This window comes from Vipera ursinii, assembly GCF_947247035.1.
Source record: "Vipera ursinii genome assembly, chromosome: 13".
In the NCBI taxonomy this organism is placed as follows: domain Eukaryota; kingdom Metazoa; phylum Chordata; class Lepidosauria; order Squamata; family Viperidae; genus Vipera; species Vipera ursinii.
Window position 1 is genome coordinate 12,776,213 of NC_139526.1, and position 26,829 is coordinate 12,803,041.

The 26,829-nt window shown below is 44.1% G+C and overlaps 3 protein-coding genes and 1 long non-coding RNA gene across 6 annotated transcripts in view; 2 read left to right on the forward strand and 2 right to left on the reverse strand.

Annotated features, from left to right (window-relative positions):
* LOC310646412 (uncharacterized protein) overlaps positions 1-1,959 on the forward strand; it is a 25,429-nt gene extending 23,470 nt beyond the window's left edge. For both annotated transcript variants that reach the window (XM_083372869.1, XM_083372870.1), the window contains exon 9: positions 1,898-1,959. The gene's annotated coding sequence lies outside the window, so the exon portion shown is untranslated. The remainder of the gene's footprint in view (positions 1-1,897) is intronic.
* Positions 1-13,149, forward strand: part of IGFALS (insulin like growth factor binding protein acid labile subunit) — a 17,551-nt gene extending 4,402 nt beyond the window's left edge. The window contains exon 2 of the mRNA XM_083372798.1: positions 10,707-13,149. Within this exon, the coding sequence (XP_083228924.1) occupies positions 10,730-12,505 (1,776 nt within the window). The 5' untranslated portion in view covers positions 10,707-10,729 and the 3' untranslated portion in view covers positions 12,506-13,149. The remainder of the gene's footprint in view (positions 1-10,706) is intronic.
* On the reverse strand, positions 2,074-4,299 carry LOC310646435. Its single transcript, XR_014493690.1, has 3 exons — positions 4,269-4,299; positions 2,677-2,764; positions 2,074-2,105 (listed from the first exon to the last, which is right to left on the reverse strand). It is a non-coding gene; the product is annotated as an uncharacterized lncRNA (long non-coding RNA).
* Positions 13,150-14,447: 1,298 nt separating the features above from the next.
* On the reverse strand, positions 14,448-26,706 carry NUBP2 (NUBP iron-sulfur cluster assembly factor 2, cytosolic). Of its 2 annotated transcripts, none has more exons than XM_083372857.1 (7): positions 26,668-26,706; positions 20,009-20,127; positions 17,471-17,669; positions 17,217-17,371; positions 16,421-16,531; positions 15,595-15,664; positions 14,448-15,147 (listed from the first exon to the last, which is right to left on the reverse strand). In XM_083372857.1, exons 1-7 carry the CDS (start codon positions 26,684-26,686, stop codon positions 15,002-15,004), a joined length of 819 nt encoding a protein of 272 aa, XP_083228983.1. In that variant the 5' UTR covers positions 26,687-26,706; the 3' UTR covers positions 14,448-15,001. The 2 variants fall into 2 exon arrangements, with proteins under 2 accessions (XP_083228983.1, XP_083228984.1); XM_083372858.1 differs by lacking the exon at positions 26,668-26,706 and adding an exon at positions 26,608-26,624.
* Between the last annotated feature and the right edge of the window lie 123 nt (positions 26,707-26,829).

Below are 26,829 nucleotides of genomic sequence, written 5' to 3' on the forward strand. Positions count from 1 at the left end.
TCTTAAACTACCACTTGAACGAAACACGGAGGTCAGCTACTAACCTAGTCGTAGAACCTTGTTAGTGGTTCTGGCAATGACACTTAACAACTCCAGGGACCTCAGTTCTGGAAAATAGATAATTCACTTCTTTGAGTCTTGTCTGGTCTCTTATGAACCCTTGTATCTCAGGCGAGTAATGGCAAGCATTGTTGCATCCCCATTGGCTCAGTAGGAGGCGTGATAAAGTAATGTTTGGAAGGTGTTTTTTGTGATCTATTATGATATATTTTGAGCGTGAGTTCAATAATGGAGAAACTTGCCTTTTTGGATCTTTATGACCCTCCTTTTTTTCCCCCCTCCAATGACTAACTGGGGACAGTCATGAAATTGCCCCTACTTTGATGAGTTGTGTCAAAGAGTTTGCAAGGCACAGCTAAGTGGAGAAGAATCTCATCGCTGTTTAAGGTTACAACTAACCATCTCCTGCCCCACTGTTGTGGTTTGAGATTCACCTTCTATAGTCACCCTCCTTTGATATAATGAAATGAGTGGTGGGTGACCCCCAACTTTCCAGTAAGACAAAAGCGAAGGAAAGAAGTACTCTCTACCCCTGAATGTCATTTGGGAATTGGGTATGTCTAGTTTAATGAAGAGAAGGATGGGGGACATGATAGCAGTGTTCCAATATCTCAGTGTTCCAATATCCCGTGTAAACCCAAGCGTGCTCATGGAAAGAAGTGTAATGCACAAGCCTAACACATAAATAATAGTAAAGAATAAGTCCCATCGACATCAAGCATTCTGAAGGCCTCTGCCTAGGTTTTGGCTGCTCAATAGGCAAATAAAACTGCTCTGGCAAAGGAAAGACTTGGCACTGTACCCGTTGGATGGGTTATTGTTCTAGAGTAAATAGATGGATGTTTGACGGACATTGCAACTTTACATTCCAAAACTGTTGAGTTGAAAATGATTGGCATTCAGTTCCCTGGAAAAACCAAAGGATTTATTGGAAGTTTTGAAGAGAAGAGGGGGGAGGCAAACCCACAACTCTCAAAATGTTGCTGAATTATAATTCTCAGAATTCCTCCCTTTATTTTATTATTTTATTTTATTTTTATTTTTATTTTGCTATCATACATAAACACACACATAGATTCATTCATTACACATTTAAAGCCTGTTAGATTCGGGTTTGCTTTTTGTATTGATAGGTAAAGGTAAAGGTTCCCCCGCACATGCATGCTAGTCGTTTCCGACTGTAGGGGCCGGTGCTCATCTCCGTTTCAAAGCTGAAGAGCCAGCGCTTGTCCGAGGACGCCTCCGTGGTCATGTGGCCGGCATGACTAGACGCCAAAGGCGCACAGAACGCTGTTGCCTTCCCACCGTAGTGGTCCCCCTATTTTTCTACTTGCATTTTTACGTGCTTTTGAACTGCTAGGTTGGCAGAAGCTGGGACAAGTCACAGGCGCTCGCTCTATTACGCGGCACTCGGGATTCGACCCACCAAACTGCCGACCTTCTGATCGACAAGCTCAGCGTCCTAACCCACTGAGCCACCGCATCCCTTTTATATTGATACTTGCTTATTAATTAAAGTATCAACATCTCTACTACAGTTCCTTCACCATTAACTATTATCAACATCTACTTCCTATTTCTAACATAGTCATTTCTTCATTAGCGATATAAAATATCTTCTAGAGTCATCACAGGGTCTTTCCGCTGAAGTAGCTATAACGAGAACAGGTTTGTTGGCTCAATGATGCTACGGAGCTTCCATAAGCCATTGGTGGATGTTTCAACCATCCTATTAATATTATTTTAGCTAATACTCCACTGCTACAGTCCTTACGATATAGAATATTTTATTCTATTGCTACTTATGTGCCACTGTTTTGTTTTTCTTCTTTTACAGATCCTGTGGAAACAGGGATAATTTATGCTAATGGTCTATTAAAATGAAAATTAATAACCACTTACCAACAAGTGTAGGATGTTTTCTCCTTCCGCTAGTCATTTTTGGTACCCTTCCTTCTAATCATACAGAAGATTCAAGACATCATAATCAGGAATGGAATTCATTGTGCTTAATTATATTGTTCCTCTTGGGTTTGAAATCCGGCCTGTTAGCAAATGAGGAAGCTGTTCCAGTTTGACTCACCTGGTTGGTACATCAAGTTCTGTCTTATGGATAAGAGCCTTGGTGAAGCAGTGGGCTAATGCCTCCTTAAGTAACACCAGCTGCCTGCAATTAGTGCAGGTTCGCGTCCCACCAGCCTCAAGGTTGACTCAGCCTTCCATCCTTTGAGGTAGGTAAAATGACAATCCAGATTGTTGGGGGCAATAAGCTGACTTTGTAATAATGCCGCTTGGGGTGTGTGTGTGAAAGCCCTAATAAGCAGGCATATACATAGAATGAAGGCTACTGCTAAGCTTGTAAGCCGCCCTGAGTCTTCGGAGAAGGGCGGGATATAAATGGAATTAAAATTAAAAAAAAATGGCTAGCAGAAGTTCTCCCGAGTTTAAGGCAGAAATCTTTTTGAGCCAAGGATCAAAATTGTATTTGTTCTATACCTCAATTTAATATTTAAAAAGACATTCCCTGGAGCAGAACATTTGAATGAATTGGACGTGACCGCAATTGAAAAACTAGGGTGGCGCATTTTGAGAACATGACACTAGAAATCGACTTACGTATTGCTATGAAGCATTATTTAGGACAGTTCCATCTATCATCTTTGGGTTAACTCAGGTTGATTGGATTTTGACTGCCTGCTGCCTTCTGAATAGTGAAGAGTTTCAGCATCAGCGAACCAGCCTTGGGAGGAGAAGGCAGTTGAGGTTCAATCATTTATATAACACCATTTACGAATTGCAGAAAAATAACGGAGCTTCTACAAAACTTGTGATCGCTCCACATTAGATTCTTACAGAGAGATTTCATGGTAAAAAGTTATCTATATTTCTATTTTTAAAAAAATAAAATAAAAAATCAGTTATTTTCCAGACACACACACACACACACACATGTGGAATGTGAAATGGTGTGTACTTGCTTCCTATAAGATGGATGAATTAAGAATCTATGCAGAAATCACCTTTGCCCCCATAGCTATTTCCAGATTGTTTCCTAGCCACTGTAAACAGCATAGAGGTATTCCTCACTTACTGACCACAAGCTCAGAGACAGTTTCAATGGTGCTGAAAAGAATAACATGCTACACAGCTTATGATATTCTCTTGAAATCTCTTTCCCTGCAATCTCTGCTCTCTGGGTATGTGTGTGGGAGAAGGGTCAGTCAAAGGAGAGATTTGCCTATAGAAATTACTTGCCTTTTCTCTCCCCCTCTCCTGCAGACCGGAGAGATTGGAGAGAAAGGGATTTCAGGAGAGTTAAGCTGTTTGCATAGCATTTCATTCCAGCTCCCAGCCTCAGGCTGCCAATGCATCGCATTGCTTTTGATGGATACAAAACAGTAAGCAGGCACTCACGCATTCCAAAGGATAGGGAAGTGGCCAGGAGGCAAACAGAAAATGAAGATGGGAAACTGAATAGTCTTTGTCTCTTTCTAGCTGGAAAGCACAGTTACGGTCATGTGATTTCCGACCTAGTAGTAAAGTTGCAGGTCCCAATTGGGGTCATTAAGTAAGGACTAAGGGATGCGGTGGCTCAGTGGGTTAGGACGCTGGGCTTGTCGATCAGAAGGTCGGCAGTTTGGCGGGTTGAATCCCGAGTGCCGCATAGCAGAGTGAGCGCCTGTTACTCGTCCCAGCTTCTGCCAACCTAGCAGTTCGAAAGCACGTAAAAAATGCAAGTAGAAAAATAGGAACCACTACGGTGGGAACGTAACAGTGTTCCGTGCGCCTTTGGCGTCTAGTCATGCCGGCCACATGACCACGGAGACGTCACCGGCCCCTAGAGTTGGAAACGACTAGCACGCATGTGCGGGGGAACCTTTACCTTTTTAAGTAAGGACTACCTTAGTTTTTTTTTAATAACAGGAATAACTGTTGACCTTGAGGGTCAGCTATTAAGGAACTTTAATCCAACTTGGATTTCAGTTCTCCATAAGCATAGCCATTGCTCATGTTATTGGAACTGATGCCTAACACATCTGGCTGCTTTAATAAGTCCTTTTCCTGCATCTGGCTGCTTTAATAAGTCCTTTTCCTATTCTCATCTCCTGGTCATCTCTTACAGATCCAAATGGTAGCGATTGCATAATTCTTCCATTTCCTTTCAGATTTTCTTGGCTTGTCTAATTGATCCTAATTATATTCATTACCTGCTTATATCACTCCAGAGGCAGCCCTCTGTGTAGGGCGTGCAAAAATAATGCCCTCAAATACAAGGCCACAAAATCTGAAACCAATCAGAAAAGACACAGAAGGAAACTCAAGCTGACCAGCAAAGGAACATCATCCATGCGAGACACCCCAATGACATCACAAAAACCATGATGCAGATGCATTCAGTCTGCAGTCCGTGTCTTTGTGGGAAGACATCACGGTGCTTGACGTGACTTGCTCTCCCATAAACCCACCCTACCGATGTCCATGATACAGAACTTAAATTAAAAGCACAGATAATGGTTCCTCTGTCTTCTATGCTACCTCATTCATACTGCTCTGATCCGCTTGCATAATCGAAGACCAACAATAAATACAAACCTAACTAAATCAATACACCAGTAAATAACCTAGTAACCTAACATTCCTAATTCAGCACGTATTGGGGAAAAGATCACTCTAAATTAGGAAACGCTTCCATCCTCAGTAATGTTTGAATCGCTCTCCTGGATATTATCACCCATGGGGCCCTTTGTGATGGTTTCAGCAAGCTAAGCTATTCTGGGAGAACAGACCCATAGCTTTCCATAAAAAAAAAAAGCTGGATTCCAGTCCCTTACCTGTTTCACATCCAGCTGTGTCCAGATGGGCATGGGTGTGGATGTCTGCATTCTCTATGCCTACAACATATGAGGTGGGTAGATTTGTACCTGGAGGAGGTGATCTCAAGAACATGCTTTTTTTTTCAAGGCTTTGTGAAACTTTGGGAATTATCATTGTAAACCAGGCGTTTGAAAGCTCGATGCTGCATCCCGTGCCAGAAAGCGCAACCACCGTGACAGTTTCTGCAAAAAAGCTGAATGCAACCTGGCTTGCCTTATCACCACTCCGTTCCCTGACTTTTATCCCCCTAGTAGTTTATTTCTTTCGTCTGTAGGGCCTCTGGTCGTCTTCTCCCGCCGAACACGGAGATTTTGTTGATGGCTAAAATCAAAAAGCAACCAGGAAGTACTTCCATTGCCTAAGAGTTGTTTTTCAGAGTGAGATAGGTAGCATATAATTTTTTAGAAAATAAAATAAATTTAGTGCACGGAGAAGGCTGTTTGTTCCTTATAAAAGCTGCTGTCTTGGCACATCTTTTTCTTTTAAAAACGATAACCCCGGATAATCCTATAACTGTTTATAGAAACGAAGTGCCGAATGAAACTTCAGGTTTTATCTTTCTTGGCTGGAAGTCCCTGCTGACTCAGGGTTTTTTTCCCCTCCTCTGGTCTGTCTGTCTGTCTGTCTCTCTCTCTTTGTTTCTGAGCACTGTGTCAATATGTACTTAGCGCTTGTGAGATTGTATGTGTGTGTCTTTCTCATTTTGCCCTTTTGGTCTATAATTTCCAAGAATAGAATGTTAAAATAGACAAGAGAAGGAGGGGTGGGTGGGTGGGAAATGTAAATGAAATAGAGAAGAAATGTGGAATGGCGGCAAGGACAAACTGTGGAAGGCATGTAGAATTAAAAGATGTATCTCCATTCTCTCTTTTTTTCCCCCCCTCTCTTGGTCTTCCTTTCGTCCTAAAACTTCATGCTGTTGCGGATCCGTGCATGCCACCTTCCCTCAAAAGAGCTTTTCAATGTTTGAAAACTCTTGTCAAAGCAAATACAGGAACTGGTAGTGTTTCATTAACGAGGTGGGATCCTGCACCCTTTCAACAAGACCGTGTTCCTTTCTTAAGCAGCCATACATACTTTGAACCCTCATTCGTGCCCCCCCAACACACACACACACACACACACACACACACACACACACACTGCATTCCTGCCTCTGCCATATTAAGCATAGCCAAGGGAAGCCAAGCCAGAGATAGAGGAGGCCTCTCCATGGAGCTTCAAGTCCTTGAATGTTCCTTTTGATCAGTACTAATATCTGGATTGGAGGGACGCGGTGGCTCAGTGGGTTAGTACGCTGAGCTTGTCGATCAGAAGGTCGGCAGTTTGGCGGGTCGAATCCCGAGTGCCGCGTAGCAGAGTGAGCGCCTGTTACTCGTCCCAGCTTCTGCCAACCTAGCAGTTCAAAAGCACGTAAAAATGCAAGTAGAAAAATAGGGACCACTCCGGTGGGAAGGTAACAGCGTTCCGTGCGCCTTTGGCGTCTAGTCATGCCGGCCACATGACCACGGAGATGTCCTCGGACAAGCGCTGGCTCTTTGGCTTTGAAACGGAGATGAGCACCGGCCCCTAGAGTCGGAAATGACTAGCACGCACGTGCGGGGGAACCTTTACCTTTACTTTTAATATCTGGATTAATAGTTTCTTGTGAGGTCTTTGCCTCTCAGAGAAGCTGCCTTGTATCAAGTTAGATCACGGCCCACGTTTGCATATCCCAGTAAGCCACTTAAGAACGGTGGGTTGAGTTTTGGGCTCCTCGGGCAAACAGATCATTCTGCCTGACTCTTCCACGGTCAAACGAACCGCAGGAACCCGCTCTGTGGTTTGTTTTACCAGCTGGATGGGCACCTAGAATTTGAACAACACCTTGATAGTTGTTGGTTGTGTATGCAGCCGAGCAGGACACCTAGTGTGTCTGCCCAATTTTTATCATCCTCATCCTAATGGGACCGCTGTAACCTGAAGAAGCTGGATGCAATCAGGGAACTGTACTATGAGGAGGAGGCCAGGAGGATTTGCCTTTCCTTTTAATGGCTGAGGGGTTGATGTTCTGGCTTCTGGCTAGCGCTAAAAATGGAAAGCCACCATCTATGCCCTATTAAAGGGGTAGGCCACGTCAGCTCTTTTATGACTCGTGGACTTCGACTCCCAGAATTCCTGAGCCAGCCACGCTGAGGGGAAAGGGAGAGGTTTCCAAGCTGAGCCGTGCTGGCTCAGGAATTCTGGGAGTTGAAGTCCACAAGTCATAAGGCAGCCTAGGCCAGGGGTAGGTAACCTTGGCTCTTTTATGACTCGTGGACTTCAACTCCCAGAATTCCTGAGCCTGCCTGGCTCAGCTTGGAAACCTCTCCCTTTCCTCTCAGCGTGGCTGGCTCAGGAATTCTGGGAGTTGAAGTCCACGAGTCATAAAAGAGCCAAGGTTACCTACCCCTGGCCTAGGCTGCCTTATGACTTGTGGACTTCAACTCCCAGAATTCCTGAGCCAGCCACGCTGAGGGGAAAGGGAGAGGTTTCCAAGCTGAGCCATGCCGGCTCAGGAATTCTGGGAGTTGAAGTCCACGAGTCATAAAAGAGCCAAGGTTGCCTACCCTGCCCTATTAGCAGGGAAAAGAACGTGGGAATCTTTTTTTCTTACAAAAGGGCTACCAAAAGTTCAGTTAAGGACTTGTATTAGTCCGGCTCAGAGGTTTAAGCCAGGATGTGTACCTGGTTTATATGGAGTGATTCATTTCACCAGAAGACCCAGGTCGAAGTCCTAACCAGCATGTATCCAGTAGCAAGGAGCGATGGGAACTGCAGTCCGCTTTTGGCCTTCCCATCCATGTCATAGTCACTCCAGCTAGCAGGGTAGGGTGTAACTAAGCGGTAGGAGCCAAGATGGTGGACAGGCAAGCAAAGTCTGTAAAGAGCTGCTCCAAAAGTAAAAAGGTTTTTTTTTCTCCCCCAATTTTTTCATTTCATTTTAGCAAAAGTAACTAAGCAGTACAATACGCGCCGGCATCTGTCCCCCAGTTTATCGTGTTATTGACGCATTCAAATCTGGCTTCTAAAAGTTGCCACCTTGGCCAACGGCCTCTTCCTGTGCTTTCGCCTCTTTTGCAAAACCTATCTGAAAAGGTGGGGGGGGGGTTTAAACCAAAGGGGAGGGTTACGGCCCTTCCCCTCCAAGAAACTTTGAAGGAGGACCCATATCTTCCATCTGCTCGTCCCTTCATCCCCGGGAGAATTAATACGAGGCGGTTGCCGTAGGGTTGATTCTTGGGAGACTGCTATATCTGTGTGGGATTCGCCACCACGGCTCACGGTCACGAGAAGCCAGCAGCATGAGGCCAACAGCCATTCCAGCCTTCGGCCCCCACCTTGTGCCCCATTCGGATGCCTCTGGAGAAACCCAGAAGCCACCTCTAACCTCTTTCTAGACATCTTCTTTTCCACCCCCCCCCCACCGCCACCCAGCTCTCCATCCCCTTTGACCTCGCATTCTAAAGATCAACCTGAAAATTTTACTTTCCCTGCTCCGGCAGGCCAGAGCTATGATGAAGCTGGATTCATTCAAAGGTCTACATTTTTTTTTTTTTTTAAAAAAATATTTTTACAGTGGCCAACCAGGTGGCTTGGGAAGACCCCTGTGCCGAAGCAACTCCAGAGAGAGTGACTTCTTCCCAGGAGGGGAGCATCGCCCAGGTTCCTCTCCTGGAAGGCATTCAGTGCTCCGTGCCAGTAAATGACGGGTTAAAAGCAGATAGCTGGACAAAGGCACAGGGTGGTAGGAGCTGCACTGCTCTATTTGTATCAGGGGTGGAAACACAGAGGACAGCATTACCTGAGGTTGCTTGCAAGACCGTGGACTTCTCACACTTCGGCCAGAGAGCAGCAGAATGAGCAAAGGTAGGGAGGAACGTTGTTTGTTTGTTTTTTTTCTTTCTCCCTCCCCCCCCCCTAAAAATGTCATTCAGCGTTTTGGTTTTACTTCGGCGTGGCCAGTCCCACCAACTCTGCACCAGAAAAAGGAAAAGATTTTGCAGGATTTGCCTGTTTGTCCCTACAGTTTTCCTTTTTTTTTCTCTCCCTACGGGGGTGTCGTAAGGTAAGGCATTCCACGGTTTTGGCTGCAGCAGAGAATTTGTGCGGCTCTTTTTTGGAGTGGGGATTCGTTTGCGAAGAGGTCCTGTGTGTTGTTGCCAGTTGCAAAGATCAGCGTTGTAGGGAAAAGTGCAAACCCTGCGGAGATCTTGCCAGTGTGTCCCCCCCCCCCCTTTGCCCTGTGGTGGTTTTAAAAGACCGCCAACTGCTTAAAGTTTTGTAGCAACGGGCAGGAGCATCAGGTCGGAAAAGAAGAAATTGAAGAGGAATTGAGAGCAGAAATATGATGCAGGCTGACGAAGCTGTTCGGTTTTGCTCAATTTCACGAGGGAAAAAGGAGGGACCAAAAGAAAAAAACGGGAAGGCAAACAACACAACTCCAAGCAAACCATATGCTTCTTACATCCTTGTGCCATATTGACCTGCGTTGGTATTAAAATACTAGTTGCTAAGCACATTGGCTTGTGCTTAAATTGCAAGCCGCCCTGAGTCTTCGGAGAAGGGCGGGATATAAATGGGATTAAAATAAAAATAAAAATAAAATAGTTATATTCTCTGGAATTAAATCCTGCCTCTTCTCGCTCATCTGCACACGCAAGGGTTTTCACGTGAGGAGTGTGTTACTACACCCTTGTGATTTATCTGAAAGTTATCAGTGCGACAAGGGCGGAGAGAGACTTTTAACCCGAATGCATAGGATAGTTTAAGGATAGTTTAAGGTCAAGGTAGATTTGGCACAGAAGGTTGCAGTGATTTGATTGTCCTCCTGTACCCACTGAAGGTACTTAGAAAACATGACAGCATTATTATTATTATTATTTTTACGGAGAACCAGTTTGGTGTAGTGGTTAAGGCACTTTAAGGTGGGAGACCATGACTCCTAGTAGCCCTTCCTTAGGCACAATGTCAGCTGGGTAAACTTGGGCCAGACCAGCGTGCCTGGCTGAGGAATTCTGGGAGTTGAAGTCCACAAGACATAAAAGGGCCAAGTTTGAAGACCCCTTGACTTGTGGACTTCAACTCCCAGAGTTGGCTGGCTGAGGAATTCTGGGAGTTGAAGTCCACAAGACATAAAAGGGCCAAGTTTGAAGACCCCTGAGTTAGACCCTCTTTCTTTGCCCTGGGAAGAAAGAGGTGAGGGCAAACCACTGCTGGGGGGGGGGGGAAGCCAAAAAAATTGGAAGGACTCATCAGGAGTGAAATAATGGATGCAATGGATGCAAATGCATTTAAAACCGAGTTAAAATCACCAATACATGGTTTTTCAGACAGTCCTTAATAGCAGTTACGTTTTTATCAGCCAGTAAAGAAGCTGGTTCAGTTTTATTTATTTTATGTGCTTCCTCGTCTCCGTTATCTTCTCCTTGGCTCCCCTATTCACAAGAAGAGAGGACAGACCAAAGAGGTGGTTCTTTCTTCTCTTTTTCTGAGTTGTGAAGTTGGAGACGGCAAGCACATCAGCGGCAGGGAAGGCCAAGGCTCGGGATTCCTCCCAAGAAGCCATGGGCTCTTTTTGAGATGTGGCCCTCACGATATTGACCTGATATTTGCCTCCCAACGACAACCCCGTTCTTGAGATGTGCTAAAGATTCTTCACACTGTTCTCTACATCTGCTGCTTGCTTCTCCCAAGTTTGACAGCTTTCTTATTTATTTATTTTTTCCCCCTTTTAATTATCCACCCAGCAGGAGCCGCATCCGCATTGACCCTGATGGGGGCCTTGGTGACGACGTTTCTGCATCCTGAAGCAAGAATGCTCAAAGAATGCACCAGCCCTGAAGGTCAGAAGTGCCCCACCCTATGCGCTTGTAGCTTTGACGACTGCAATGATGATCTGAGCGTCTACTGCAGTGCGCGGAACCTTACCGCCTTGCCCGAAGATGTGCCCCGAAGCACAAGGATGTTGTGGCTGGATGGGAACAATTTCACAACCTTGCCAGCTCTTGCCTTCAGGAATCTTTCCAACCTGGAATTTCTGAACTTTCAAGGCAGTCAGTTATCAGGGATTGAACAACATGCCTTCCATGGTTTGGAAGGACTGTACTCTTTGCTCCTGGAACGTAATCGGCTGAAGTCACTGGCACCCAATATCTTCCTCCACCTTCAGAATCTGGCTTCCTTACGTCTCAACAACAACCAGTTCAGCAAGATTGAAGAAGGCGTATTTGCTGGACTTTCCAACCTCTGGTATTTAAATCTGGGGTGGAATTCCTTGGTGGTCCTGCCAGACAAAGTGTTTCACGACCTACCCAATTTAAGGGAGATGGTCCTGGCTGGAAACAAGCTCCACTATCTCCAACACCAATTGTTCTACAGTCTCAGCGAGTTGCGGGAACTGGATCTGAGTTGGAATTCCCTCAAAGGCATCAAAGGTAACATCTTCACAAAACTTCAGAAGCTGCTGAAACTTTACCTGAACCAGAACCAAATCAACGCCATCGCTCCCAGGGCCTTTTGGGGCATGAAATCTTTGAGATGGTTAGATCTCTCCCACAACCGCCTTGCTACACTTTTTGAAGACACATTCCTGGGTCTTTCGAGCCTCCATGTCTTGCGTCTCTCCAGCAACTCCATCACTAGCTTGAGTCCCCGGACTTTTAAAGACCTGCAGTTCCTGGAAGAATTGCAGCTAGGGAACAACAAGATTCGCACCTTGCTCGAAAAGAGCTTTGATAAATTGGCTCAACTAGAAGTTCTTACTCTAAATGACAACCAGATTCAGGAGATCAGGCCTGGGGCGTTTCTCGGACTCTCCAATGTGGCCGTGATGAACCTATCAGGGAATTGCCTTGCAACTTTTCCCGATTTCACGTTCAGGGGCCTCAGCCATCTCCACAGCCTCCATCTGGAAAACTGCTGCCTCACCAGGATCAGACCGCAGATGTTTTCCGATCTCTCCAGTCTGCGAAGGCTCTTTTTGCGATTCAACGCCATCTCCGTAATTGAAGACCACAGCTTGAATGATTTGCACGAGCTGCTTGACCTGGATCTCAAGCACAACCGGCTGAGACGTCTCTCCCCAAATCAGTTTGCAGGCCTAAGGAACCTCGAGTATCTCCTCCTTTCCTTCAACCAGCTGGCAGATCTCTCTCCTGAAGCCTTCGTCCCATTGTTGCGTCTCTCCTGGCTCGATCTCTCCAACAACTTCCTGGAGACTTTGGACAGTGGCATCTTGGCGCCTTTCTCCAAACTGACCTATCTGAACATCAGGAACAACTCTCTGAAAACCTTCTCGGTGGACTGGCTGGGGCCTTCACCTACGCTGGCCCAGCTGTGGCTAGAAGGGAACAAATGGGAGTGTAATTGCTCGCTGAAGGATCTTCGGGACTTTGCTCTGCAGCGACCCAGTGTGGTTCTGCGGTACACACAATCCGTCACGGAAGAAGCACTTGAATACACCTACAACAACATCACTTGCCTTAGCCCGGCGGAAGTGGTAGGACTCGATCTACGAGATATTCAGGAAGATCATTTTGTTGATTGTTAAGCGTTTGGTCGCCTTCTCGCTTTGCAAGGAACTTTCTCTTTTCTAAAGGACAGTACAAACTCAAGTCTTCCGTCGGGTTTGGACTTACGAAACTGTCAGGAATCGAGCAGAACTTGAATGTCTTTATTCAACTATATTCAAGTCAATCACAAAGGTCTGCTGCCAAGTGTCCTTGGCTGGTCTCAAAAGCACGACCAGGCGTTTCTAGAGTTGTAGGTCAGACCGGGGAGTTAAAACAATCCAGGTGACAAACTTTGTATACTGCTTCCACAAAATCTGCGTAGACTTCATTCATTCAGTCCCCCCCCACTCAAGTTGGATTTAATGGAAAATGACCTTAACGTTTAGGAAAAGTAATTAAGGAAAATAATTAATATCAAGTAATGTTCTGAATCACAGAAGTGGTATCATTTGCAACTTCCTTAAATGTATTTAAGACTTTAGGATATTCCAGTAAGTTGGTTAATATTTCCTTTTCCTCCTCCCCACTTTATAAAGGTTTTTTTTTTTTGGATTTTCTACTGCCTCTGGAGTTGGGTGGGGAATATGGGTGCTGCCCTGTTTTCTCATAATGCCAACATCACTTGGAAACAAGTTTTTTTCCTCAAACCGGGTTCTGCAATAATTCGATAGGCTCCATAACGGGGGGGGGGGGGAGGGGGTGAAGAAAGTCAACAAATTTTGATATATGAATTTGCCTAAGTAAATTGCAAGCAACACAACTTTATTGCCACTAGAGCATCATCTCTTGAGACAAGCCCCGAGAATTTGGCTAATAGGTACTGCAGCCCCCAAATGTTTGAAAATGCCTTGGAGCCTTGTGGAATATTGCGCCGAAATTATATTCTGGTGAGCAGAACGAGGGGAAAATGTTATATCTGGAGACTGCTGATGTTGACTGGGGTCTCAGGAACACCACTTAGCTGAGCACCCTTTAAATTCAGGATTGGGCTCCTGTCAAGTCCCAACTAGGCAGGCCAGCAACCTCTCTGAGGTGTCGTCCGTGCAGAGGAGAGCAAACCCGTTCATTGCCGAGTTCACAGAACACCCTTAGACAGGAAACGCCCCGAACCAAACTTAGTATATTGAGCAAATGCAGCCATTGCTGTATTTATTAATTAACTTGATTAAGTTTATTATGTGAGCGCTGCCATCATGTAGTTTCACTCTGTCACGTTTACATCATTTACAAAGAAATAAGGTTTCCAAAGTTGCTGTGGCTGTACTAGACCGTAGCAATCCCTACGTGCCTAGCCACAAAGACCGTGGATAGAAATTACAATTAGAAACGTGTAGAGGTTGGGGAAAAAACAGAAGATCATGTACTCAGTTAAGTTCTGAATCCCAAGTCTCCCTTCTAGTACTTGGTCTTCCCTGAAATATCCTAGCCTTAATTTACCAGCGTTTCTATTTTTTTCCTAGAGTTTCTCCTGTGTCCTCACCGCTCATGGGTCATTCTTCCTTGTCCTCTTGGAGCCCTAATACCTCAGTTCCTTTCTAGCAATTGCTTTCATCCGGATGAAAATTAAAAGGAAATAATAGGGATTCCCCCCCCCCCTTTTGCTATCACAGAAACTAGACAATGAAAACATTTCAGGACTTTTTGGTGAAAATTAAAGCTTCTATGTCACGGGATACGTTTACAGCAGTATGTCTTCCTGGATGTCTGTCATACTTTTATCTCTGTTTTGTAAGAGACAAACAACAGCACAACAGAAATAGGCAGAATGTGGAAGCGAGATGCTTAAAATAGAGACGAAAGCTAAGTAAACCTTTTAAGGAATCCCCACGCTGCATTTCTTGATTAATTCCTGTGCAAGGAAATCAGGCTGTTGTGGTTTTCTAAATTAGTACCTAAGGGAAGCCCTCCTGTTACACAAGCTGAACTTACTGCTGTATGTACATATATATATAAAGTAGAATATACGTGCACAAGCCTTGATTGCAGTTGGAAACAATTTAATAGATAATTCGGTTACTAAAAAAAAATAATCAAAAAAAAATCCTGAGTCATGATCGGTTCGTCACAGCAATAGAGAATGCTGACTTTTGAGTTTCACTGATTGAGGTGCACTGATTTAAAAGGCTTCAATGGACTGTGATAGAGGATGAGATCCAGAATGTTAGGACCCACAGTTTTTTCTGTCTCTGTGTCTGTCTGTCTCTGTCAGAAACATGTGTCTGAATAAGGCTGTTTTCTCATTAAACAGTACCGCATTGGATCAGGTTCTTCATGGGTGAAATTGAAATAATTTAAGGACTGACAAAATTAACTGCAGGATAGATCACTCCAAAGCACATAGTGGGTGACTCGTTTGCCAGGGGAAGAATGCACCGATGCACTAATTTAAGGGATCAGGGATTTGCTCCCCTGAAGTCTCCTTCTGCAAGTGTGTTGCTCTCCAGGGACGTGCTCCCATTTCCTGATCAGATTCGTTCACTTCTGCTCGAGCAAAAAAGAAGACGTTAGCCATTAGGAACTCCACTCTTCGTTGCTCAGGAGCTACAGGCGGAGGCCTCAGCCAAAAGATGCTGGGCAATATCTGTTAATGCCGAGAAGGCTAAACTCTTGGGGAATTGCTGAAGAAAGTCTCTGCCTTCTTCCAAACTTTGTGTAAGTTGTGGATCCAGAGGGACACAGCCTGTCGAAAGGAGAATATGTCACTTTTTCATTTCTGATGCCCTGGTTGTCTTGTCTACATCTCCTGTTTTATCACTGACCTAGTTTGGATATTATGCTAAGTTAGGGTTGGCCTTAAGTAGGGTTTCTAGAAGAAGTCACAACTGGCAGGGTTTGCAAAGTATGTTAAGTAATAAGCCACAACGACTACGTCCATGCAACTTGCTAAGGTAAAACCAAACACACCACATTAATATATTAGCGTGCAAGTTACATGCAAATAGACAAATTGGCCCTTGAAATCTCTATTCTCCCAGCTGTAATTCTAGGAGAAATTTAGCGATTGGACAATACGAGGTTGAAAATGATTGTTTTCCACTGAGACACCCTTGGGAGAGTGGAGTTTGCACAGTTGTGTCTGCCAGTTACTAGCTAGTTACGTGTTAATATTCATTGAGAAAATACTCACCCAGGAATGGGACGCCTGCATGTTTGGCCAGTTCCTGCCCACCTCCTTTGGAAAAAATATTTGTGCATTCCTGGAAGGATACAAAACTTGGTTACAAAGGCAGGTGACGACAAAGGCTGTATCTGTAAGAAGAATGTTATTTTACACCTATCCATACAGTTATGGCCTTCTTTTCCTAAATGCAAGAAGAGAGCTGCTGCTGCTAAAGGCAGCTGGATCCATCCTTGTCTGCCACAAAAGCACCCAGCAGATGCTTCCTCAGTGTTTCCCAGCAATTGTAACTGAGAGATGGCTCTGCTCTAGTACAACTTAAGTTTAAGCCAAGGATACCCATCATTTGCAGCCATCCAAATACAACTGCAAGTCACTTTTCAGCTCGTGCTGCTTTTAAAAGGAGAGAGAGTCTGGTGTGGTTAAGGCATCAAGCGAGAAGCCAGGAGACATGAATTCTAATCCCCTTTAAGCATACAGCCAGCTGGGTGATATTGAGCCACTCACTCACTCTCTCTTTCTTGAGTTTGGAAAGAGGAGGCAAGGGCAAGTCACTTCCAAAATCTTGCCAAGAAAACCACAAAGACTTGTTGGGTGGAAGCTCAGATTTTCGGATTTTTTTCCACAGATCTTCACATCTCTAGGCAAAAAAACTGCCCAAGATTAAAAGAAGCTTAGTCTGGTTAAGGTGCGGGAGAGCAATTAACTAGACCCAAGCACCATTGGAAGCAATTCTATCTTCCCTTCTGAACCTGGCCCCAGGTTTAGAAATCCTTAGAGCTGCCCCTGGCGTCAATATCAGAACCACGATCCAAACTAGGCACCCAATCCTCACCGAGCAATGGGGACAGACAAAGCCGCTCATGTTCTCCACAATCCCCAGGACACGCAGGCCGGTTTTCTTGCAGAAGGTCAGTTCTCGCCTTACGTCTCCCACTGCCACTTCCTACAGGAAGAAAAGAAACTCAGTGAAGGGGAAAGAAAAAAAAAAAGCTTCAAAACAGAAACGATCGTTCGCCAGCCACCCTTCGCAGCTGCCCTGGGACGTGCCTGCTAAAAGGTCATCTTGGAAGGGGAAGCTCTCCGGACAGGGAGCTTTGCCAGACCTTCATGTAAGCACCGTGGAATGGCAGATAGATCCAGCCATCCCAGAAGCCCTGTGTGTCACTGGACAGGCGAGGGCGGTAGCATTCGGGATCACGTTCATCCAAGATTTCCCAGATAACTGCTGGCTTCTCAGCCTGCATTTAAGTTTTCTTTCATTTGGATTTGATTCGGGCCAGCTGGTTAAACCTGGCTAACCACGGTTCATTACTTTGTGCAGAGTTTAGCACGGAAGGCTGACCCCCCCCCCCCTCCAACAAGGCGTCTGGCTGATTTCAGGACTTTCAGACCCCTGCCTCTAAACCCCTTATGCTGCTCCAGCAGTTGCGCTGGAAAAAAAAATACCAAAGTGGGGGGGAATCATCTCTTGTTCTTAGCGAGACGGGTGCAAAATGCAGAACGTCGAGATTTGGGGAGTGAACTTTGGGATGCTGCTGAGATAAAAGGGTTCCATTTTGTTTTCCTGGATCCTGCAGGATCCTGGTGAGCTGACTCAGCGGGATGTCCGAAGCCAGTCGTTCCCGTACCTGGGGCGTGGTCACCAAAACTGCCCCAAGAGGTTTAAAAGGCCGAAGGGATTCCACTGTGGAGATGTGCTCGTCGGACGTCCCAGGGGGCGTGTCCACAATCAAGAAGTCAAGTTCTCCCCAGGTAACGTCGGCGACGAATTGCTTTATTAAAGCTGTAAAGGTACAACATGCAAACGAGGATCACTGACCAGGATACGAGAGACACGTTTCCATACTTTTGCAGGGGGGGCAGCGGAAGCATCATTCCGTACCGTTTTTCTTTGGTCCTCTCCACACCACAGCGTCATCTGGCTTCTCCAGAAGGAAGCCTATAGACATCAGAGCAATGCTTTTGTCCTGGTCAACGAAGACCGGCACCCAGCCGCTGTCGCATTGGTGGACGTCTCGGTCCTGCACATTCAGCATGCGAGGGATGCTGGGGCCACAAAGGTCCACATCCAGGATCCCGACCTAGAAAAAACAAGCAGGTGTTTTGGGTTTTTTTGGAAAGAAAGATCTCACAAGGCTTTTGCCTGGAGTAATAATGTCCTCCAATCTATAGTTCAAGCACTGTTGGTGGTCTGCGAGGTTTAACAATAGTACAGGAAACTGCTGAATCTTTCCAAAGGTGGGCACTCTTGCCATACACTGCCCGTGTTATTTACATTAAAATCCTGCAATTCCACAGATACGACGGAAGCTGAGATCATGTGAAACTGTAGTTCCCTGTGAACACTACAGTTTACATGATCTCAACTTCCCTTTGTTTTCCTAGGAAATGAAGAGAAAACAAGGAACGGTCTTCTAAAACTCCAGAAACCAAGTCAATCAACCGACTGCAAAGGACATCTTGGCATCTAGAGCGGTCTTCGTTTGGAAAATGTGCACAGGAGCAGGCAAGGCAGAAGACTAAACAATGACATTATCAGGCTACTCTCAGACGGCTAGAGTGGGAGCTGTGAAACCGTTGGGTCAAAAGGTACACACTGTCTATGCAAAGCTCAAAAGGTAGAGCAAATAATCTTATCGTGGATACCTCTTGCATTTCACAGATCTCCTGACACAATGTTTACCTTTTTTCCTCCTCTATACAATAGCTGGCAAACCTACACAACTTCCAGTATTAGACCAGCTGCCGTCCATCCCAACAACAAGACACCCTACATCCCTCTGCTCCGTGCTTTGACTTGCATTGGACACGGATCATCTAACTTTCTGAGGCCGTACTTACTTAGTAGCTAACATTTCTAACGACCTTCGCTCATTTTGCCGGGACCTGAAAACTTGGCTCTTCGAGCTGTTTGGCCCAGACTGAGGGGTTTTTAATTTTAATTGGGTTTTAGATTTACTTTGGGGGCTTGAATTTAATTAATTGTTTTAACTGATTTTAGTTTTTGTATTTCGTGGTTTTAACTGCCTTGTAAACCGCCCTGAGTCCTACGGGAATAGGGCGGTATACAAATTCAAATAATAATAATAATAACTGCAATGGGCAAGGCAGGGGTTCTTCTTTACGGGGATCTGGAGCGTTCAATTCATTTTTTTCTAAATCAGACGTGTCAAACACAAGGCCTGGGGGCCGGATCCGGCCCACGAAGTGGTTTAATCCGGCCTGCGAAGCCATCCTGGAAACAGTGAGGGAACGGCCCCCACTGCCTTGGCCCTGGCCCAGAGACCCTCCTCCCGCCAGACACCCCCAGATCTGTCCCACTCCTGCCCAGGCCCCCATAGGCACCCTTGATGTGAACGATGTAGAGCTGGCCATGCCCACCCAGTAGGCCATACGCACTCTAGTCACGCCCACCCAGTAGACCACGCCTACCCTGGCCATGCCCACCTGGCCCCCTGAGGGCAACCGCAATGCTGATGCGGCCCTCAGTGAAATTGAGTTTGACACCCTTGTTCTAAATGATGGCAGGCTCATTTTCGAATCTATCACAGAGGCTTTGTATGTTTCCCACTTCAGAACAGCAGGAAACCATGCCACTCATTTTGGCCAATTGAATCAGCAAGATGTCTCTTGAAAATGGGGCAGGGGGAGGGGGGGAATAAGACCCAAGTGCAGCTTTAATGCCTCACTATTAATACCATGCCTAGGCAACCTCGGCTCTTTTATGACTCATGGACTTCAACTCCCAGAATTCCTGAGACAGCTACCCCTGCGTTGAAGATAACTCTACAAGAGATAAATGACTCATGCCATCCGCTTCCTTAAGCTGCCTTCAGTCTAGCAGGAAAGAAAGCTTCCTAAATTGGATGTTGGCAACCTTCCGCTTCCCAATCCAGCCAGCTGTGGTAATCCTAGCAGAATACACGGAAACAAACTGGTCGGTCTAATAAGTGCAGCCCTATCAAAGCTGTTGATTTCCCGGGTTTCAGCCAGAAACCTCCATCGGGATGTCCAACCTTGGCCATTTTAAGACCTGTGGACTTCCAACTCCCAGAATTCCCAGCCAGGCATGCTGTCTGGGGAATTCTAGGAGCTGTAGTCTGCCAAGCGTTCAAAATGGTCAACTTTGGAGAGCGCTGGCCTACAACGAAAGGGCTGGGGTGCACAAACCTGCGGCCCTTTATTTCTCTTTTTCTGACCCCCCCCCCCCAAAAAAAAGAGCTTCTCTCAAATCCCTGGAAATTGAGAGCAAAACACTGACTGGGAGTGGAATTATGATCCTCACTGTAATAAAGAAACAATCGTAGGGAATCCAAAAGGCTGAATTTTTCAGGAAGTTGGGCTAAATCTGGAAGCTGCAAAGTCTGTGTCTGGAGGCAGCTCTAAGTTTTGTACCGCACTGTCTCGAAGTGGCACATACCTTTTTCCCAGCATGCTTGAAAGCCAAAGCCAGTTCAGTGGAGATGGTGCTTTTCCCAACACCCCCTTTCCCCGACAGCACCAGGATTATGTGCTGGACCCCAGCCAAATTGCCTCTTTCTGTTGGGAACAAGAGAAAATAAGCAGAGACAATTCAAGCGATGTCTGACCAAGTAGGAAAAAGAAAAATGAGTAGAGGAGAATCAACAACCCAAGCCTTCTTTCCAATTCTGAGGGTGACTCGAATGGCGTCCTGTAAATTCCTTGAACTTACAAAATCAGGACAAATCAGGGCAAAAATACGCCCTGATTCAAGGTGATCAGCTAGTGTCTGGGGCAAAATAAACTTAAGATCTGGTCCTTCAGCAGGCCAAATTAAAAAAAGAAGCAGGACTGTGCTCAAGCAGAATCAGTCAAGAGTTTGAACATTTGAAACGTATCAAGAACAAATGTATTTATCCCTGTAAGTGCACGAGACTCTCCCGGTTGATTTAGCTACCAAAAGCTAACAAAAAGTTTCCAGGGTGGAAAGGGCTGTAGAATGTTCTTTATAACTGCACTTTTGGGGCCATTAGGATACTTACTTATTTATTTATTTATTTATTTAATTGATTGATTGATTTTATATACTGCCCTATTCCCGAAGGACTCAGGGCGGTTTACAGGGCGAGTTAAAACAATACAAATAAGTACATTTTAAAATAGAATTAAATTAAGACTAGCCCACAATTAAACAAATTAAAATTAAATTAAAATTAAATTAAAACCCCCTCAGTGCAGGCCAGCAAGATCAAACAACCAAGTTTTAAGGTCCCGGCGAAATGAGCGAAGGTCTGGGGCAGTCCGATGATGTTGACGATGATGCCTAAAACACGAACTTCCATAATTCAGGAAGCAACTCCTTCCCTTTTCCCAGAAGTCCAACAGGGCAATATTTACCAGCCGGAAATACAGTAGATATGGCCACTTTTATATTTCCCAAACAAGCCAGACTGTTACAGAAGTAAGACCCTGGATTACAAAGCTCCACTGAAAAAAGGTGGCTGTAGAAGTGACGGGAAGTCAAGAATGGATTCCTATTCCACACTAACCTGTGTGGTTAGCTGTGGTTTGACTTAAAACACAATTGGGTGGGATCATACACTGTACTAAGTCAAAGCCAAACAAGACAGGTTATGATTTAATCTGAGGCACGAATGCAATTATACAACAAGATTCCTGAAACTGAATCAAACGTGCACTGTGGACTACAATTCCTGTCATTCCGGCATGAAAAATAAATAGCTGTCATACATCAGCAGACCACCAAACTGGGAAGCTGGTCTAATACGTGGGGGCATGCTGCAAAATAAAAAATAAATTTTTAAAAAAAGAATGCACTTTTTTCTGACATTCTCTGTAAATCTTAAGATGCAACCTCTCCAAGGAGATGGTGTCATATTAAGTATATGCATATATTCTGAATCACCTTTTCCTCTTTGAGTCTGGATTGCTGCATAGCCTAAATGAATACTTCTGAATATAAACTGAAGCCTTATTGTTGGCTAACAACGGAAAGGTCAGCCAGCAATTAGGTTAATACACAACCTTACCCTACATGGCAACTTCAAGATTTGGGTGTGCAGTTCCCAGAATTTCCTATTCACATGACCTTGTTGGCTAGGAAGTTCAGAGAGCTGCACATCTGGATTGTATCAAACTGGGAAAACAATCAAACAATGTAAATTTTTAGATTAAGAGAGATTGCATAACTAACAGAAAACATTTATTTCTCTGATTTATCAGCCAAAAGCTCTCTGTGCGGGCTACATTTTCACCCAGACTTTCATGTTTTGACTATATCATCCAAGGACAAATGAAATCAAGTCCTGAGAATATGATCAGAGAACAGAGCAACTGTCTTAAAATGATTCCTGCCCTATATTTCCTGCTTCTATATAAATTAAAAGCAAGATTAGCAGAAAAACTTAAAAAATAATAAACAGATTAGGTAGAGAAAAAACAAAGCAAAAAGATAAAAACCTCACAATTCTAAGCACAAGTGGATAGCCAACAAGCTTAACTGGGTTATTGAATTAACTCATTTTCAGAGTCTGTATAATGGACTGGATCATAAACTCACCAGAAAAATTGGGTTTGCAGAATGTATGAAATTATACAAGACTAATCAAGGCTAAAACCATTTTGTTGAATGCTGCCTCAAGGCCTGATCTGGTTAAGCAAGAATAAACCCAGCTGTTAGGTTCGGATCCAAATTCAACTGTCTAGATTTTGTTCGCCATTAAGTCACAAGCAACTTACTTCACTGATTTCAGTAGGAACCAAGTTCAGATCATTTAATTTTGATCCAGACCACCCATTATTGGTCTGGAATATGTACATTAGACTTAATTTCTGAATAACATTTCAGCGTTCAATGAAAGTAATTTAATTATGTCTGCCTTCACTGGCATGTTTAAAAAATCAAGATTCATAAATTTACAGTATAGAACAAGCATGCCTAACTCCTCTGCTGTCCATATTTACAATGCTCTCATTTAACAGCTGTAATTGGTACTAATATTTGCAACACTTCCTATAACTGGTGGAAGCCAAGATCCAAGACAACATGTTGATTAGAATTCCATGGCTTCTCAGTCACTGGGTCTTATAATAAAGACATCCAAGAGGTAAACACGTCTAGTATGTGATCAGGGACTCAAGAGAAGGAAAAGGTGAATAAGTGTGCAGATGTTGAGTCACCCAGGAATTTCCTGCAATTTAACACAGCTAGGCTGAAGAACATCATTATAAGTTACTCAGCTGCATTATAAGAGGAAGAAACCGTCTCCTGGACAAGAGAATTTTGAACACCCAAAAATGTATGAAGAAAATGAAAACTAGCAAACAGGACTCCTGAAATCCTGGTGGGGGACAAAGATATTCAGCGGGAAGGCAGGACGTTTGCCTGGAAATGGAGCCCTCCATGACATTGGCGGAACTCATCAGAAAATCCACAGAAGGTAATGTTGGGGTAATTGCCTTTCTTTTTCTATTACTAAATTTATTGGGAGAAAAGTTCAGCTGCCATTCTCTTTTAAAATGGATGTCATCCGAAGAGAATGCCTTGATTGGAATTTGATATCAAATAGGGTAACAAGAAGTCGGGAATGGAAATATTCGACAGCAAAGGTCAGCTAGGACATCTCTGATAGTATGAGACGTCCCCGATTTACGATCGTTGGTTTAATGAATGTTCAGTTACAATGGTGCTGAAAAAAGTTATGACTGATCCCCAGACTTACAACTGTCATGGCTTCCCCATCCTCATATGATCACCATTTATGACCTTCCCAAGTGGCTTCTGGTAAGCAAAGTTAATGGGGAGGTTGACAGGAGGTGGTTGCAAGTCACGGTCGTGGGATGCTTTCGCTTAACAACCGTGGGGAAAGGATATAAAATTGAAGCAATCACATGACGCCCCTCTTAATGACCACACATTTTTCAGTCCCTATTGTGGTCATAAGTCAAGAACTACTGTATTAATACATGAATAGCACACCGACCTATCATTTTGATCTGAGTTCAAAGATTTAGTCAATTGTGTATGCTATTCAAAGACTGGGCAACTTTTACAGAGCGGGGTGGTGGAATCACCACAGGGAAGTGGAGAATTTTTTTTCAGACTTCTTTTGTTATATATTTATATATTTCTATACAAATATTGGGCATTACCATCTAGAAAAATGCTCCATTATCCCATTGCTGAAATTTGGATACTTGTTGCCAAATATCACTAGCGCAATCTGGAGATGCAGATGGACCGCATCCAGACTGATGGGTAAATGAAATATCCAAACAATGTATACGTTTAGGCAAAACATTGGACACGAAATGTTATAATGAATACTAATAGAGAATATTTGTAACTTGCGGATGAACTGTGGAATATAACTGTGGAGCCTAATGAATAATTATAAATAAAAGCCTGCATTTTAATTGTGTTTATTTTATGCCTTAATGAATCCTACTTCCCATACAGTCCTATGAGGAAAATCTCAAATAGATAACAAATTATTGCAGGGACAGCTGATTAACTTAAGGCTATAAACTAAAATCCAGAAATAAATGCATGACATCTGTGCTTTAAATGCTGACGCCATCTGGTCTCTCTCCTGATTCTCCCGTTTCCTCTCCAATTAATCACATGGGTTTCAATTTAATTAAATATACTCACATTCGCTCTGTCATTGTTGGACACAATGGATTTAAGTGATGACAGTATTTAGTTTGAGTTGTGAGACCAGATATAATTTGTCATTTGGCCATTAGCAGCACTGACCGGAGATTCCAATACATCAGGCAAGTTACCTGATCAGACTAACCTGGCTTCACTAAGTGTTATTGTTTGTCACTTATTATAACTCTGCTAAAAAAATGGGTATTTTTTGGTTTCAAAGTAAGAATGGTGGTGGTTTGCCTCCTAGAGGCCTCATTCTCATTTTTAATTCACCTATTGGTGACATCACCTTGTCAACGAATAATTTCCTGATTAGTTTGCAATCTGTCAGAAGTTAAGCATCCCTGCTTTAGGAAATAGAAACCTCAGTAATTTCTGCTGATGCTTCTCCTAAGAATTTACTGTTTTCTAATGGTATTTTATAGGATGCAACTGCAAAATATTTTCATCTCTTATAAAAAAGGCTTTTATTTGTATACTCCCACTGTGGATATAACCAAGACATATTATTAATTAACCCCACTGATAGAATAAATATTGGGTTAACCAGATTTACATCCCAGAAATCTCATGTTTGGTTTAAGCAGATGCCACAGGTATTACAAATGGGTTCAGAACAGGTTCTAGCCACTTAAAAAAATATAAGTGAACTTCCCACTTCAATTCCATTTTCTGCCAGTCACCTCTGTGCAACTGGATAGCCATGTGGTTGGTTGTAATCTCATACTGAGACTTGAAAAAGACAATTTGATATTGTGACACTAGCACAATGCTAATAGGGAAGGAAGGGCAGACAAGTTGATTGCAGCGATTGTGTAAGTGTACCACAGCAACCCAAAAAAAGAAAGAAAAAGGTCTAAATCTGGAACAAATGCAAAAGGACTGAGCTGAGTTCGTATATGTAACACTCAATGAAATGCAAGGGCTGAGTTGAAGTAATGTGCTACATCCCTCCACCCCACCCCCAGCCTTGGTGGAGCAGTGGGCTAATGCCTCCTTAAGTAACACCAGCTGCCTGCAATTAGTGCAGGTTAGAGTCCCACCAGGCTCAAGGTTGACTCAGCCTTCCAAGGTAGGTAAAATGAGGACCCAGATTGTTGGGGGCAATTAAGCTGACTTTGTAATAATGCCGCTTGGGGGGTGTGTGAAAGCCCTAATAAGCAGGCATATGCATAGAATGAAGGCTACTGCTAAGCACATTGATTTGTGCTTTGAATTGTAAGCTGCCGAGTCTTCGGAGAAGGGCGGGATATAAATGGGATTTTTTAAAAAAATACTACCTATGTTTTATATGTATCAATATTTTTAATGTCCTAATATATTTTTAACTTTGGCAACTTTGTGTTTTTAAAGTTCCAAGTTTTTTTTAAAACAAAATCTTTCAATCTTAACTTTGGCAACTTTAAAATGTCATGGACTTCAACTGTTTCACATCTTAGCGCTTCCAAGATCGACAAACATTTTGCACTCACTGTACTTACTTATTCTCTTGCAATCTGTAGCATTTCGCTCTGCTCTAAAACCTTTAAAGTCAGGGGTCTTCACACGTGGCCCTTTGATGACTTGTGGACTTCAACTCCCAGAATTCCTCAGCCAGGCATGCCCTTCCCACCCCCCCTTTTATCCCCCTAGAGCAGAGAGATTGCAGAGAAAGGGATTACAAGAGAGTATGCAAAGTCACAATGAGTACACATAAGCAAAAGGAACGTTATTAGTGCCAGGGAATTCTGGGAGTTGAAGTCCACAAGTCATCAAAGGGCCAAGCTGGAAGACCCTTTGCTTTAGGTGGTCCACATAAACAAAGGTATTAAACTCCTAATAATTATAACCATATTAAACACCATCATAATGGGGGGCAAAATAATAATAATAATAATAATAAAATAATAATAACAATAATAATAATAAATAACAACAATAACAAAATAATAATAATAATAACAACAATAACAAAATAATAATAATATTAATAATATTAATAATATTATTATTATTAATAATAATAATAATAATAATGATGATGATGATGCAAAGATGACAGATCCATTTAAGGGTTTAAAAAAATAAAAATAAATACAGGACAGCCTCTTTCTCCTCAGGCGACCCCCGCCCATCCCAGTCCGCTTCGCAACCCAACTTCCCCCACCGAGGCCTGACACGCGTGTTGGCTTCGGGAGGCCGACCCAAGGCTGGTCGTGTGAAGAGGGAAACCTCCCTTCCCGAAGGTGCGGCGACCCCGTCCCCCGATCGCCCGGATCCCAGGGGCCGGGCGGGGGATCCTCGGAAGGTTTCCCCACACATCGAGACTGGAGGGTGACAGAGGAGTTGCAGGCCGCTATTCGTCGGGGAAAGCGCTTCTCCCTGAGGGGGCAGAACTTCACCTGTTGAGCTTCCCTCAGGGAAGCCCCCCCCTCACGCGGCGCCTTCCCTCACGGACTCACCCTCCTCCCCCTTCTCCATGTTGCTCCCGTTCGCCTCCCCTCGCGCTGCCCTCGAGAGTGGCACCACTGTTGTCCAATCGGGCGTCTCCTCTGCATGACCCCCCCCTCTTTTCAGACCAATAGAAAGGCAAGCGCGGACATCTTCTCCCGCCTTCTCATTTC

Coding starts and splice junctions, on each gene's coding strand:
- NUBP2 (XM_083372857.1), bottom strand. Junction 17,670..20,008: donor TCAAGCATGCTGGGAAAAAG/GTATGTGCCACT, acceptor TGTTTTTTCTAG/GTCGGGATCCTGGATGTGGA. Junction 15,665..16,420: donor TTGTCTGTCCCCATTGCTCG/GTGAGGATTGGG, acceptor GTATCCTTCCAG/GAATGCACAAATATTTTTTC.